This window comes from Chelonia mydas, chromosome 3 (genome assembly GCF_015237465.2).
Source record: "Chelonia mydas isolate rCheMyd1 chromosome 3, rCheMyd1.pri.v2, whole genome shotgun sequence".
NCBI lineage: Eukaryota > Metazoa > Chordata > Testudines > Cheloniidae > Chelonia > Chelonia mydas.
Genome location: NC_057851.1, coordinates 64,910,672 through 64,925,648, shown reverse-complemented (window position 1 = coordinate 64,925,648; position 14,977 = coordinate 64,910,672). Strand labels below are relative to the sequence as shown.

The 14,977-nt window shown below is 44.1% G+C and overlaps 1 protein-coding gene and 1 long non-coding RNA gene across 2 annotated transcripts in view; one reads left to right on the top strand and one right to left on the bottom strand.

The window, feature by feature from the left end:
* Positions 1 to 3,093, top strand: part of LOC122464994 — a 19,188-nt gene extending 16,095 nt beyond the window's left edge. The window contains exon 4 of the long non-coding RNA XR_006289481.1: positions 2,537 to 3,093. This is a non-coding gene — a long non-coding RNA (uncharacterized LOC122464994). The remainder of the gene's footprint in view (positions 1 to 2,536) is intronic.
* C3H6orf163 (chromosome 3 C6orf163 homolog) overlaps positions 1 to 14,977 on the bottom strand; it is a 26,037-nt gene extending 11,060 nt beyond the window's left edge. The window contains exons 1-3 of the mRNA XM_037894433.2: positions 14,522 to 14,977; positions 3,663 to 3,757; positions 282 to 389 (exon numbers count right to left, since the gene is read on the bottom strand). Coding sequence (XP_037750361.1) covers positions 282 to 389; positions 3,663 to 3,757; positions 14,522 to 14,669 — 351 coding nt within the window. The 5' untranslated portion in view covers positions 14,670 to 14,977. The remainder of the gene's footprint in view (positions 1 to 281; positions 390 to 3,662; positions 3,758 to 14,521) is intronic.

Here is a 14,977-nt window from a genome sequence, read left to right as displayed (position 1 = left end):
CAATCAGAAAGAACTAGCTAACCCAAGTATCTGACCAGACAGAACCAAATAATCTGGCATAAGGAAAAACACAATGATCCTCAAGGCAAGCTACCCCATCAGACAACAGGATTCAGTTCCCAGCTGATACAAAATGATAGCAGTGGACAAGCACAAACAGAACATCTTTAAACATATAGTATGACAATGTATTTTGTTGATAAGGTGATTCAATTCCATAGTTGGACATTTCTACAGGAAAATATTTGGTCTATTAGAAATGGAAGCAAGTGACTCCAAACCTTTAGTTCCTTTTCGTGCTTTTTTTTTAGGTCTTCCAAGAAACTGTTGTGTTCAGCAGTTGCCTGATCAAGGGCTTGTTCCACTGCATCTTCTTTTTCCTCTTTAGCCTTCAAAAAAAAATAAAAATCATAGCCCGAATGCAGTTAGCTAAAGATCTGTGAACATGATATTCTGACTTGGATCAGAGATTATTGGAATCAAAAGCTTGATTGTTTTTCATTAAAAACTTAGAGCCAGATAAATCTATATAGAAATGATAACATATGTGTTGTTTTGGGCTATTTGACAAAATTGTTACATTGATCTTTGGAAAATTGATTGATCCTGTACAGTGATCAATATTAAAAAGTGGGCATTTGCTAACACGGTACCACACAATGGCATTGAGATACCACAGCTTTGTTACCTATTATAAGCATAGTGGGCAACTCTGGATCTCATATAACACTGTGTGGAAAAGGATTGGCAAATGTTGATATTTTAGTAGTGATCACAGTGTGTTTCAGAGAAAAAATTTTGATGTAAAATTTGTTTAAATTCTTCATAATGTTAAAAATGTGCCTTGCTGAGAGTAGATTTGGCAAGACAATTGACTGATAAAATAATGTCAGTTGACTGGTCAGTTCACTGCTTATTGACTGACAATGATCAAATATTCCAGCAAGAATGCCCTGATATAGGCGGAGGCTGACCTTTTTGATTGCATCGTGATGCCATCTGTTAGCAAATTTACTTAAAGGTCTTAGAGTAGCAGCCGTGTTAGTCTGTATCCGCAAAAAGAAAAGGAGGACTAGTGGCACCTTAGAGACTAACAGATTTATTTGAGCATAAGCTTTTGTGAGCTACAGCTCACATCATCGGATGCATTCAGTGGAAAATACAGTGGGGAGATTTTATATACACAGAGAACATGAAACAGTGGGTGTTACAATACACACTGTAACCAGAGTGATCACTTAAGGTGAGCTATTACCAGCAGGGGAGGGGGGAGAACGGGGGACGGACTTTTTGTAGTGATAATCAAGGTGGGCCATTTCCAGCAGTTGACAAGAACGTCTGAGGAACAGCGTGGGGAGTGGGGGTGGGGATAAACATGGGGAAATAGTTTTACTTTGTGTAATGACCCATCCACTCCCACTCTTTATTCAAGCCTAAGTTAATTGTATCCAGTTTGCAAATTAATTCCAATTCAGCAGTCTCTCAGAGTCTGTTTTGCAAATTTGCAAAAATGCTCAAATAAATTTGTTAGTCTCTAAGCTGCCACAAGTCCTCCTTTTCTTTTTAAAGGTCTTAATCACTCATTTTACTACATGCTAATGCCACCTGTTGGGGAAACGAACTAATTGAAAGATGAGCATCTTGATTGGCTGGTATCTTCTAGAACAAATATTGTTTGTATGCATAGCTTTAGTTGTATACCAGGCCATCAATGTACATGGTGGCTTACAAAGCACATTAAACAAGTTAAAAGACACAGTCCCTACGCCAAAGAGCTTGCAATCTAAACTGACTAGACAAACATATGGAAATTAACTCAGAAGGGAGTAGAGGTGGAAGAGAAGGGTTTACACCTCCTCTCCTGACACAAAGAGAAAAGATGGACAGCCATTAAGTTGCCTGAAGAATTGGCCTGCTGCTTCCTTAGCATAAGTGCTTTTAAAAATGACTTTTTTCTTGTATGGTTGCTGTGTGTTTGTTTTATTTGTTTAATTTCATTTTTATTTTCTTTTTCTTTTACTTTCTTTCAGTCTTGAATACCATTCACATTTAAGTGCTAACCTAACATCGCTGAACTTCATTGTGTTTTGCATTTTTTCTGAATTAAAATAACTCAGTTAAGTAATTTGGTTTTTTTGTAAGTAGGCATAAATGTCTAAGGCTAAGCTTACTGGAGACCATAAAGGCTTACTTTTTTTTGTTACTGCTGTATTAAATTAATGCTTTAAAATATTTTACCATTTTTGACATTATTTGACAAAAGTTGACCGGTTATTTTTGGATGGTCAAATGCCCAAGTAGTTGACCTTAATAGCTAGAGGATCATATTTGTGTGCAAATTTGTGCATACAGAACCTGCTTTTGGTCACATTACAGTCAATGGGAGTTCTGCTATTCATTGTGTACTGGATTTGGTACTTATGCAGCAACAACTGTAGAGTTATTGTCTGTTACATAAACAAGAATTGATAATTGGTTAAAAATAAATGTCGTATTAAAAAAAATATTTAACCTGTAGACTGTGTGTTCTTTCCAGTATTTCTAGATTTAAAGTAGAAAATGAACTGGCAGATGAAGGTGAACTGATATTAACTATCAGTTTAAACATAGATGGCAGCTGACTGGGCGTGGCTGGGAGTGAGCGCCAGAAGTTCTGAGAAGTAGGAGGGGGCCACCGGTGCTCGGATCGTGGCCCCACCACCTTCTCTGCCCCGAGGTCCCGCCCCTGCTCAGTCTCCTCCCCACAAAGCTGCTCCTGCACCAGGGGTGCTGGAACAATTTGTATAGTGGGGGTGCTGAGAGCCATTGAACCAAACTGCAAACTCTTCATATAATGGAAACCATTTCAAGCCATGGAGTGCGGCAGCACCCCCCACACCCTTAATTCCAGCATCTATGGCTTACATGCCACCTCTGCTCTGCCCTGAGGCCCCGCTCTTGCTTGGCTTCTTCCCCTGAGGTTCTGCCCCCACTCTGCCTCTTCCCACCTCTGCTCCACCTCTTCCCCTAAGGCCCCCCCTGCCCGCTACCCTCTGCCCCCTCCCCTGAAACCCCCTGCCTGCCTGCCACTTATTCCTCTGCACCCCGTCCCTTGAGGCCCCCTGCCTGCTGCTTGCTCCTCTCTGCTCCCTCTCCCGAGTCCCCACACCTGCCCATCGCTCGTTTCTCTCTGCTCCCGATGCTCCCTCTGCCCACTGCTTGCTCTTTTTTTTATGCCCCCTCCTGCCTTAAGGGCGAGCGATGGGGTGCAAGGGGGTGTAGAGGAGCAAGCAGAGGGTGGGGCCTCAGGGGAAGAGGTGGAGCGGAGGTGGGAGGAGATGGCGCAAGGGCGGGGCTGTGGGGGAAGAGGCCAAGTGGGGGCATGGCCTCAGGGCAGAGCACAGGCGGGGCCACGGTCTGGGCACTGGTGGCTCTCCACTTCTTGGGGGCTTCCCGCGGCAGCGCTCCAAAGGCGGCGGGCTGGCATGCTTCCAAAGGGAGCTGCACCTCATCGGGCATTTCTTGCCCCATTTTGGGAGGCTTACCTTCTCCAAGCCTCTTATACCTGCCACCCATGAGCTCAAAGGAATTTATCCACAATTTGCATGCTACAACACAGATTCCAAAGAGTTTAAAGGAATTATAAAGGTTAATTTCAATGATAGTAGTATAACTTAATTTACCTGAGACCATAGTTCGGCTTTAATTTTTTCAATCCGTTCTTTTACTTCTAATTCCTTTTTTTCACATTGTTCTTGTTGAAGATCTGCCCCAAGATCTATATATATTCAACAGAAATGGATCTGTGCAACATGTTACAAGTATAAAGAAACTGTAAACTGTCTCCTGCCCGTTTGCTTGATTTGATAGTTACAAAAAATTAAAAAGATACACAATGTGAATCCTCGCTGCAGACAGTATTTATAATGTAAATATTAATACAGTGTCTTAAGTGTATGCACTGCTTTAAAAACAAGGACTCTGCTCAAGGAGCATACAGTCTAGGAACTTGATCTTATGAGGTGCTGTGGACCCACAATTCCCACTGATTGATGGCTATTTGGTGACCTATATGAAATAAATTTGGTGGTCTTAGTCTATTTCCTAGCAAACAAATGTTGACCTCATCCAGTCTACCACAACGGCTTGCGCTAATTCTCTCCATTGCAGCCCACACAGTAGAAATAAGTGCTGAGTAGGCATTTGGACTCAACTGCCATCTCAATCCAGAAATTAATCCCTCCAAAAGAGAATTAAGGCACATTGATGGGGCAGTTTGGAGAGTCGACACTGTCACTACTAATACTGTATCCATTTTGTGGATAATAGAGGTTGCCAGACTCCAGGGTTGTCTAGCTCAGTATCTTTCAACAGCATCAAGTTCACTATAGCCATGCGAGTTTTAGAACCATGTGTATCAATATGTGCACCAAGGGTAACAACCACTCTACCAGAAGGACACATATAGGCCAAATCCACTCAGGCCACATCTACACTATGGGGATTATAGGGACATAGCTATGGTGCTGTATCTATGCCGGCATAACCCCACAGTGTAGACACAGCCTACAGCGAGGGGCCGGTGATTCTGTCATTGTAGAAATGCCACCTCACCAAGCAACGGTGGATAGATCGACAAAAGCATTCTTCCATTGACCTAGCTGCGTCTCCACCGGGGATTAGGTTGGCATAGCTACGGTGCTCGGGTGGGGGATGGGGGTTGATTTTTCACATCCCTGAGCAGTACAGCTATGTTGACCTAAATTTTAAATGTAGATCAGACCTTAGGTTTTTTTTTTTCCTGCCTATCATCAAACCTGGGACTGTTGATATCTTAAAAGAAGTAGTATGTGAGTACATAGTTTAGTAACATATAGTTAATAAGAAATCATACTATATTATGTAATTTGTAGTTTCTGACTACTTAGGTGTGACTGTTCTCCATGAATTGAATTTCACACAAGATATCATTTTTTATACTGAGAATACTGAGTTTTGAAAATTATCTCATCTTTTTCTGGCCTATGTCGGGAAAAGCACAAAAGGGGCTATATGGCTGATGTACTAGGCTACAAAGAATAGTATAGTGTACTGAAACTTGCTACAAGAAGGCACATTTCCATGACTGGCACATACATTAGGCATATAATTGCGCTAGGCTAGCTGCAATAATTCTGTTAATAAGCTTCACATAAATATGAGTGTGAATCTATGAAGGCAGTATATACAAAGAACATGAGTGAATGACAAGTAACTGTCTTAGGCCCCGTCTACACTGGCAAGTTTCTGCACAGTAAAGCAGCTTTCTGTGCTGTAACTCCCGAGGTGTACATACTGCCAAGCTACTTAGTGTGCAGAAACTGTGCAGTTGTAGTGCTCTAAAAAAACCACCCCGACGAGAGGCATAGAGCTTCCCGTGCCATGGCTATGGACACCGTGGCGGTTACAGCGCTGTGATTCACCTCCGGGAGGTGTCCCACAATGCCTGTTCTCACCTCTCTGGTCATCGGTTTGAACTCTACTGCCCTACCCTCAGGTGACCAACTGTCATCCCCACCCCATACATTCCTTGCAAATTAGAAAGTCCCCTTCCTGTTTGCTCAGTGATGCGTGCAGTGGTCTCAGCACATCTTTCCAGGTGGCCATGCCTGCTCCACGCACCAGATAATCCGCCGCTTGGAGCAATGCCGAGCTGCTGGACCTCATTGACATTTGGGGCAAGGAAGCTGTGCAGTCCCAGCTGCACTGCAGCTGTAGGAATTATGATACCTAAGGACAGATTTCATGATGCAGGATAGAAAGGGACTATGACCGGGACACACTGCAGTGTAGGGTCAAAGTGAAGGAGCTGCGGAACGCCTACCGCTAGGCGGGGGAGGCAAACTGCTGCTCCGGTGCTGCGCCCACAAGCTGCTGGTTCTACAAAGAGCTGGATGTGATACTCGGTGGCTACCCCACCTCCACTGCAAAGGCCCCTGTGGATACTTCATTGGCTCATGTGCCAGTCGCAAGTGGACCGAGCCAGGAGGAGGAAATCTTGGATGAAGAGTGGGAGGGGGACCCAGAGGCAGAGGATGGCTCAGACACCTGAGATGCATGCAGTCAGGAGCTCTTTTCTACCCCAGAGGAGCCTAGCCAATCACAGCAGTCGGAACTTGGCAAAGCGCAAACAGGAGAGGAGGCCCCTGGTAAGTGGATCTGATTTTGGGAATTGCTGAAGCGATTTGTTGGGGGCAGGAGGGTTGCAGAAATCAGGCTTGTCTCCAACCGCATGCCTAGTCTGAGTGGCAGAACAGGTTGTTGATTGACTCCCCCACTTCACGGGAATCTCCCTCAAAGATCTCCAGGAAACTCTCGTGGAGATACTGGGCAATCCGCTGCCGCAGGTTCCTAGGCAGAGCTGCTTTGTTTCTTGCCCCATTAACAGTAACTGTCCCACGCCACTGTGGCCAGTATACAGCAGGGTCTGGGAAGAGTGATTCACCCTGCCCCTCTGGCTACTCACCATTTTAGGGGTCTTGTGGCTCTTGTGTGCTTGCCTGGGGTCAGTTAGTGACAGGTGTGAGAGTACTGGCTGTGTTTTAAAGCACTGAATCAGTGTTGTCTGTGTTGCAAACACAATACTGCTTTTGTAAAATGTTGCATTTAAACTTCACAGAGATGACCTTGGGAGGTCAGCCTCCCTTAGCAGCAGCAGAACGGCTGTGCAGAATTAGAAAGCGCCACGAAGAACTAAGGAGGACTTTCTCCGTGAGGTTATGATGCACTCTGCCACTGAGAAACAGGAATTGAAGGAGTGGCGGGACAGCAAGAAGAGGGACCAAAAGGAGAATGTGGGACACCAGAAAGAAGCCGTGGAGTGGCTCTTAAACATTCTGGAGCACCAAGTGGCCACGCTCCAGGCAATACTAGCTCTTCAGACCAAGCAGCTCCGCTCCCGCCCTCCCCTGCAGCCGTTGTCACAAAACTCTTTCCCATGCACCCCCCTCACACCGCCAACACACTATTATCAACCTCCTGATTCCACTTTCTACCCACAGCATTCCACTCCTCCCTCCTCACAGTCCAGCAGTGTGGACTCCCAATACCCACTGCACTCAACACCTATCCATCTGCAGTTTGGCCCTGCTGAAGTACAGCACCCGCTGTATTGTTCTCCAAAGGAGAAGGTTGGGTATGATCCCTGGACATACAAAAATTTGTAGCCATCCCAGGACCCCTCCTCCTTTTGATGCCTTCCCTTCCCCCATCCCCTCCCTGCTGATAAATTTTTTCATTTGACTCTCTTCTCTGGTTGTTGTCTTTTAATAAAAAAATTGTGTTTGTTTGGAAGCAATCTTTATTTTATTAAGTGAAAGCAAAAAGAGCACTGCAAAGCAACATACAATTTTGTTAAAGCCTCTTCTTGCATCATGTGCACCAATCACCTCCTAGCATCACAAGCACTGCAATCCCAAGCATAGCAACCAATATTAGTGGCTTTCAGCCTCAAATTGCTGCCTCATGGCATCCCTGATCCTTATGGCCCCAAACTGTGCCCCTCTGATAGCCCTTGTCTCTGGCTATTCAAACTCTGCCTCCAGACATTGAGCCTCTGCGGTCCAGCCCTGAGTGAAGCTTTCACCCTTCCCTTCACAAATATTATGGAGCGTACAGAACGTGGCTATAAGCATAGGAATATTGTCATCAGCCATGACCAGCTTCCCATACAGGCATCGCCAGCGGGCTTTTAAATGGCCAAATGCACACTCCACAGTCATTCTGCACTTGCTCAGCTTGTTGTTGAACTGCTTCTGGCTGCTGTCAAGTTGCCCCACGTACGGCTTCATAAGCCATGGCATTAAGGGGTAGGCGGGGTCTCCAAGGATCACAATGGGCATTTTGACTTCCCCTACTGGGATTTTCTGGAAGAAAGTTCCTGCTTGCAGCTTCTTGAACAGGCCAGTGTTCCGAAAGATATTTGCATCTGGCACCTTTCTGGACCAGCCTGCATTAATGTCTGTGAAACGTCCACGGTGATCCACAAGCGCCAGGAGAACCATTGAGAAATACCCCTTGCGATGAATGTACTTGGTGGCTAGGTGGTCTGGTGCCAGAATTGGAATGTGTGTGCCATCTAGCGCCCCTCTGCAGTTAGGGAAGCCCATTTGTGCAAAGCCATCCACAATGTCACACACGTTGCCCAGAGTCACAGTCTTTCAGAGCAGAATGTAATTAATGGCCCTACACACTTCCATCAACATGAGTCCAACGGTTGACTTTCCCTCTCCAAACTGGTTAGCGACCGATCGATAGCAGTCTGGAGTAGCCCGCTTCCACAGTGCAATTGCCATGCACTTCTCCGACAACAGGGCAGCTCTCATTCTTATGTCCTAGCGCTGCAGGGCTGGGGTGAGCTCATCACACAGTGCCATGAATGTAGCTTTCCGCATGCGAAAGTTCTGCAGCCACTGCTTGTTATCCCAGACGTGCATTACGATGTGATCCTACCACTCAGTGCTTATTTCCTGAGCCCAAAAGCTGCGTTCCACTGTGGTCAGCACCTCCGTGAAAGCCACAAGCAATCGCATGTCATAGCTACTACACGTGGCAAGATCAATGTTGCAGTCCTCTTGCCTTTGTAGTTTAAGGAATAACTCCATGGCCACTCGTGACATGTTGGTCAGAGCGAGCAGCAGACTGGTCAGCAGTTCAGTATCCATTCCTGCAGCCTGAAAGAGGTAGGGTGCGCACTACACAAACCGTTGAAAGATGGCGCCAAATGTGGATGGAAGCACAGGGTTTGCTGGGATGCGAAGCAATGCATCACGGGGCACAGGGACTGGACCCAGGATGCCCCATAACCCCCTCCACCTTCCCACAAGTCTTAGCGGCGAAAGAGATGCTCTGTGGGACAGCTGCCTAGAGTGCACCGCCCCAAATAGCGCTGCAAGTGCCGCAAGTGTGAACATGCTATTGCGCAGGCAGCTGTCAGTGTGAACACACAACAGCGGTTTTCCTTCTGCGCTCTCTGAGTGGCGCTGTAACTAAGGGTGACCAGACAGCAAGTGTGAAAAATGGGGACAGGGGGTGGGGGCTAATAGGAGCCTATATAAGAAAAAGCCCCAAAAATCGGGACTGTCCCTATAAAATCGGGACATGTGGTCACCCTACTGTAACTGCCTGCGCTGTAACTTTGCCAGTGTAGATGTGCCTTCAGCGAGAGACAAGGTGGGTGAGGTAATATCTTTTATTGGATCAACTTCTCTTGGTGAGAGAGACAAGCTTTCAAGCTTACACACTCTTCTTCAGGTCTGTGAAACATACTGTCACAGCTAAACACAAGGTGGAACAGGTGGTTTAGCATAAGTAGTTAACACATATTTCAAGGGACTATTCAAGGTGAAGTGGCCCATTAACACACCGTCAGCCATCGGCTGGGGGAGGGGCTGGGGAAGGAAGTGGGCGGAGGCAGTTGGGAGGGGAGTTGTTAGTGGGTTACAGATTGTTGTAATAAGCCAAAAAATCCAATGTCTCTGTTCAGTCCATGATTGTTAGTATCTAGCAAAGTTATTAATTTAAACTCTCAGGCTCATCTTTTGAAAGTATTGTGCATGTTTCCTTTGAGGATGAGGATGAGAGGTCAGATATAGAATGATGGCTTTGTGAAAAGTGTTCACCCACAGGTAATATGGTGTTTTTGGCTTTTATCATTTTTCTGTGTGACTTCATTTGAGAGAGTAGTGATTGTCTGGTTTCACCCATATAGCTGTTATTGGGAGATTTACTCTACTGGATGAGGTACAGCACATGTTGTCATAGGCATGTGTAGGACCCCTGGATCTTGAATGGTGCGTTGTGATCATTACAGCAGTGGAGTTATGTCTGCAGGTTTTGCATCTGTTGTTCTGGTAGGGTCTGATGCCACTTTGAGTTGGTGTGTGCTGGTCTGTGGGGAGCTTGCTTCTGATGGTGAGCGTGGACAGGTTGGAGAGTTGTTTGAAGGCCAGAAGAGGAAGGTTCTGGAAAGATTTATTTCAGGATGGGGTCCCCATAGAGTATGGGTTGTAGTTATTTGATGGTACTCCATATGGGTTCCAGTGTGAGGTGGTAGGTGACAACTAGGGGTGTTTTAGGGCAGTCAGAGGGGGTTTCATTTCTATATTGAAACAGGTTCGCTTTGGGTATTTTGGTGGCCTATTCCATGACATGATCTTCTCTGGTGGTGTCCTTGTCTGGTGAAGGCAGTTTTGAGTGTGTTAAGATGTATAACTTGGACTTTCTCCTTGGAATATATTCTGTGGTATCTGAGTGCCTGGCTGTAGATAGCAGATTTTTTGGGTGTTTGGGGTGGTTACTGGATCTATGAAGGTAGGTGTGGTGATTTGTGAGTTTCTTGTATATAATTGTCTGTAGGGTTCATTGTTGAAGCTGATCGTGGTGTCCACCCATACAATATTTTACAAAGTAAAAGGGGAAAATACTCTAAAACAGGACATTTTTAAGAGGCTCCCAGTGTGTTTTATGTTGTCTACGTCAACTATAAGCTCCTCAGGTCAAAGACCTTGACTTCTAGGTCTTCTACAGTCCTGAGCACACTGTTGATACTTCAAATGTATTTTGAAAAGCAACTATCCCAAGCTCTAAGAGCTATTGAATAATGATTGAAGCCTGTTTAGTAACTCACATTATCGAACATAGGCAGTGTGACTCACAATACTAATATCACTGATCAAAGATCCCTGCAATAGTTAGGTATAGAAATTCTTACTTTATTGATTTTCCTCAGACTCTTGCTATTAACATACTAATACTACCATACATTTTCTTTTAATTTTTAAATTATAATTGCACTGCAATAGAAAATCCACTTATGACCTTAGAGATAGTTTATACAGTAAAAGGTTTGTTATCCGGCATGTTGGGAAAATGGGGGGTGCTGGTTAGTCAAAAATTCTGGTTAACTAAGAGTTATACTTACCAATGGACTACCAATTTTCAAAGAATTATAATACAATAAAATGAATAAAGTATAAAATAGTAAACAGGTACTCACCAATCTAATAGTAGTGCTGCACTGCAGTGTGTTTGGTTTCTTGAAGCACTTAAGTATATACAGGGAAAGTTTTCTATACAGTAGGTTATCTTATGACACTACATATCACTGTGGGCAGCGCATGGCATACACCCAGATCACTAAAAATACACTTAACACTAAAACTATACTGAACATAATTTAATTTTTCTTTGATGATTCAGAAGGCACTTCAGGATCTTGCAGTGCCTCAGGGTCATCCTTATCAACATCAATTATCATTGTAGATGTAGAAGATGTAGAAGATTGGGCTGAATCTGTACGGACCCTATGACACACCCTTGAAGCTGCTTTTTTGAATAAATCCCTGACATCAGCTTGCTTAATTTTCTTCTGCCTCTTTTGCATAAAAGTAGAGTGCAGAATGTGTGATTGCATAACCTCCCGGGCAGTATAGCATGGCTGCCTTTCTGCAAATTTAATTATTGTAACAAAAGCTGAAGCAGCCTTTCCCCAAGTTATTTTGTCCTCTTCACTAAAATCTTCTTCACTGTCTTTATCAGTGTCCTTTGACTTTTCAGGATTCAAAACATTCTCTATTATTTCTGTATCAGTAACAGTATGTGTCACTTCAACCTCCTTGTCAGTTTCAACCCACTCTTCTATCTCACTTTCATGAAATTTGTTGACTGGGGGTGAAGAAGGAGTATCACCATTTCAAGAATTTGTGCTAATGTATTTTTTCTAACTCTTACTTTAAAGCCTTTAAATTCATCTTCATCAGAAGAGATGTCTGCAAACATAACATTAGGCTACAATTTTATCTAAGCTCCTTAATGTTTCACTTTAACAGAATTTCAGGCACAAGCAACGTTAAAAATTGCATCTTTTATGTTATAACGAGATTGAAAGTCCTGGATAGTGCCTTCATGATTGATCAGCTTTCTTAGGAAATCTGTTCTGTAATAACATTTCATTTGGCCCTGGTCCATAGGTTGAATCAATGAAGTAACGTTGGCAGGCAGGAAGATGGTAAAAATACTACCAGACACTAACTCTGTTTCTTGAGAGTGAGCTCTACAATTGCCTAGCAATAGAATAACTTTGCTATCTTCGGGTAAGCTTATTTTTCTAAAATATTCTTTCACTGCAGGTACAAAAACATGATGAAACCAATCATAAAAAAATTCTTTGTCCATCCATGAATTACCTTGTGCTTTGTAAACAACAGGTAAATGTGCAATACCTTTGAAAGCTCTAGGATGATTATATTTTCCAGTCACCAAAAGTTTTATTCTATGCGAGCCTGTGGCATTAGCACACGTAAGAAGAGTTAGTCTGTCTTTATTGTGCTTAAAACCAGCAGCGTTAAATTCGCTTGCACCTGCTAGGGTAGAATTTGGCAAACATCACCGAAATAGGCCAGTTTCATCAGCATTATACATTTGTTGAGGGGATAGATCATGTTCAGCGATTAAATTTCTAAAATTTCTAAATTTCTAAAAAATTCACAATATTTTTCTGTACTTCATGGTCAGCCAATTTTTGTTCACCGGATACATCTAGCTTTCTAATACCATGACGAAGTTTGAAACACAAAAGCCATCGTTCAGAAAATGCACATGGCTCAGTCAATTCCATTTGCTTATAAAAATCTTTTGCCTTTTCAACAAGCATTGGGCCAGAGATAGGGGCACCCTCCCATTGTTTCAATGAAAACCATTCGTATAAAACACTGTCTATCTGGTCTAATTTAGGTGTATGCACAGTATAGCGATGTTCAACAGCTTTATTTGACTTACAACTAGCAAAAATTTGAGCAATTGTCCTTTCTGAACCTTGATGTTGTATATCATGGACGAGACAACATTGTACTCTTGCATCAAAACATTCCTATTCTTGCCCTTTTCAAAACATGTACAAATATCTATTTTCTGTTTTAATGTCAACACAACTCTCTTGTGCTTCTCTCCTTTGCTTTTCATTGGTATTTTGGATGCCATAATGGTAGGGTAGTGTTGATATTTTATGATAAACACAGGACTATACACAGAGTAATAAACCAACAGATCACAATGGCGGATACAAACAGAAAGAACAGCATTTGGCTCTTCTCGGCTAACTCGAGCATTGTCCGACTGCTCTCGGAAATACTCGGGTCCAGAATAACTTTGGCATCGATTCTGGTTAGCTTCTGCATTGGTCCTGGTTACTAGATTGAAGACTTGTATTGGAAGATATCAGAAATGCTGGTTTCTAGAGCTTTCTGGTTGGTAAAGTGCTGGATAACACAGCTTTTACTGTATAAGCATTCCAGAGTCCTGTCAGGGACTGTTGTTTCAGGGGCTTGTTTAGGCCCTGTACGCAGTTCTGGTAGTAAAGCGTTTAACTGTTTTTTGAAGAGTTATACCCAGCAAAGTTATAACATACACCTCTACCCGCTTTCCTTGCCCCGGCTCCAGCCGTGTCGCGGGGGTGGAGGGTTGGGGAAAGGTCCCGCACTCACCGGCAGCGGGAAGCGGAGCGCCACAGCTGGGAGCTGGGGGAGTGGAGCGGGCTGGGGCTGGGCTGCTCCACTTCCGCTGCTGCTGGTAAATGCCGGGATCCCTTCCCCCAAGCCCCCTCCCTTGAGCGACATGGCTGGGGCCGGGGCAAGGGAAGTGGAGAGGGCTTCTCCCGGCCCCCCGCTAATCACCCAGGCCACTCTGGGCCTGCAGGGTCCCCAAAAGTGCCCCCCACAGCTCCTGCCTCCCAGACCCTGAGGGGGTGGGGGAAGGCCCTGCCACTGACCACCCCCCGAGACCCTCTGCCCCTTATCCAACCCCACGGCCCTGGCCCGGCACCCTTAACACGCCGCTTAGAGCAGCGTGTCGGAGCCAGACACACTGATGCGCTGATCCGCTGGAGCACACAGCCGCGGCCCCCAGAGCGCTGCTTTACCGCGTTCTAGCCGAATTCGTGTTATGTTGGGTCGTGTTATATCGGGGTAGGAGTGTAGTTGTGGCCACAGTCATTACACAGTAGTCTCTAGCATGATTTCTATTTCTCTCTCATCTGTTTAGGGCTTGATCTAAAGTCCATTGATGTCAAGGGAGAAACTCCTGTGGACTTTGCACTGAACCCTTGTAGAGTGACTAACTAAGGCCCAGATCCTGAAACTGGAAATGTAAAAGCAGACTTCAGTTTTGTATTGTAACTTTGCCTTACTAAAGAGTTTTTAAAAAATCTTTGTCAAGCACGGTTCTTCTCAATCCTTTTAAGCCTTACTTACAACTATTTTCAAACATGCTCATACATAGCTTTCTTTTTTTTGCTCCAGTGTGAGCAAATCTTTAATACCTTGAGAAGAGTAATTATTTGATCTGGAGTATTTGTACATATTCATGAATAAGTACATGTATCCATCTCTGATCAACCATGAAAGGCCATTGCAAGAAGTTGTGAATGTCAAAAATAAAGGCATATATAAGCGTTTTGGATATCCCCAATTGGAGAATTACAAATGAAGCATTCAGGAAATCAACTTACCTAATATATCCCGATGAGTGTAATACCGCGTTTTGTAAGGCTTATACTCCCGAATCCGTTCAAAAGTAGCAGGTGTAGGTGGTGGTGGTATTATTTTTGAGCATACAGCACAACAAACAAAGGAGCTCAAATCTGGATTTCTAATCATGGTTGTATAAAATATTCAAGGTTGTTACTAAAATGTCCAAACTGCCCTAATCCTTGCAGACAAAATGCTTACTGTTACTATAGAAAACATGCAGTCCAGTTAAAAGATAAAATCATTCACCATTAGGATGATGTCTAAAACATTTGTCTGCAGGTTAAGAAGCACATGTGGTAAGGAGCTCAATAACATAATGCGGACTGATGATGGGAGAGGATTTATTAACTGACCTCTTACAGCCTTAAACCAACCTCATACCTAGCAACTGTTACTAGGCAGGACAAGATTTGCTCACAAAAGCAGTTGTAGTG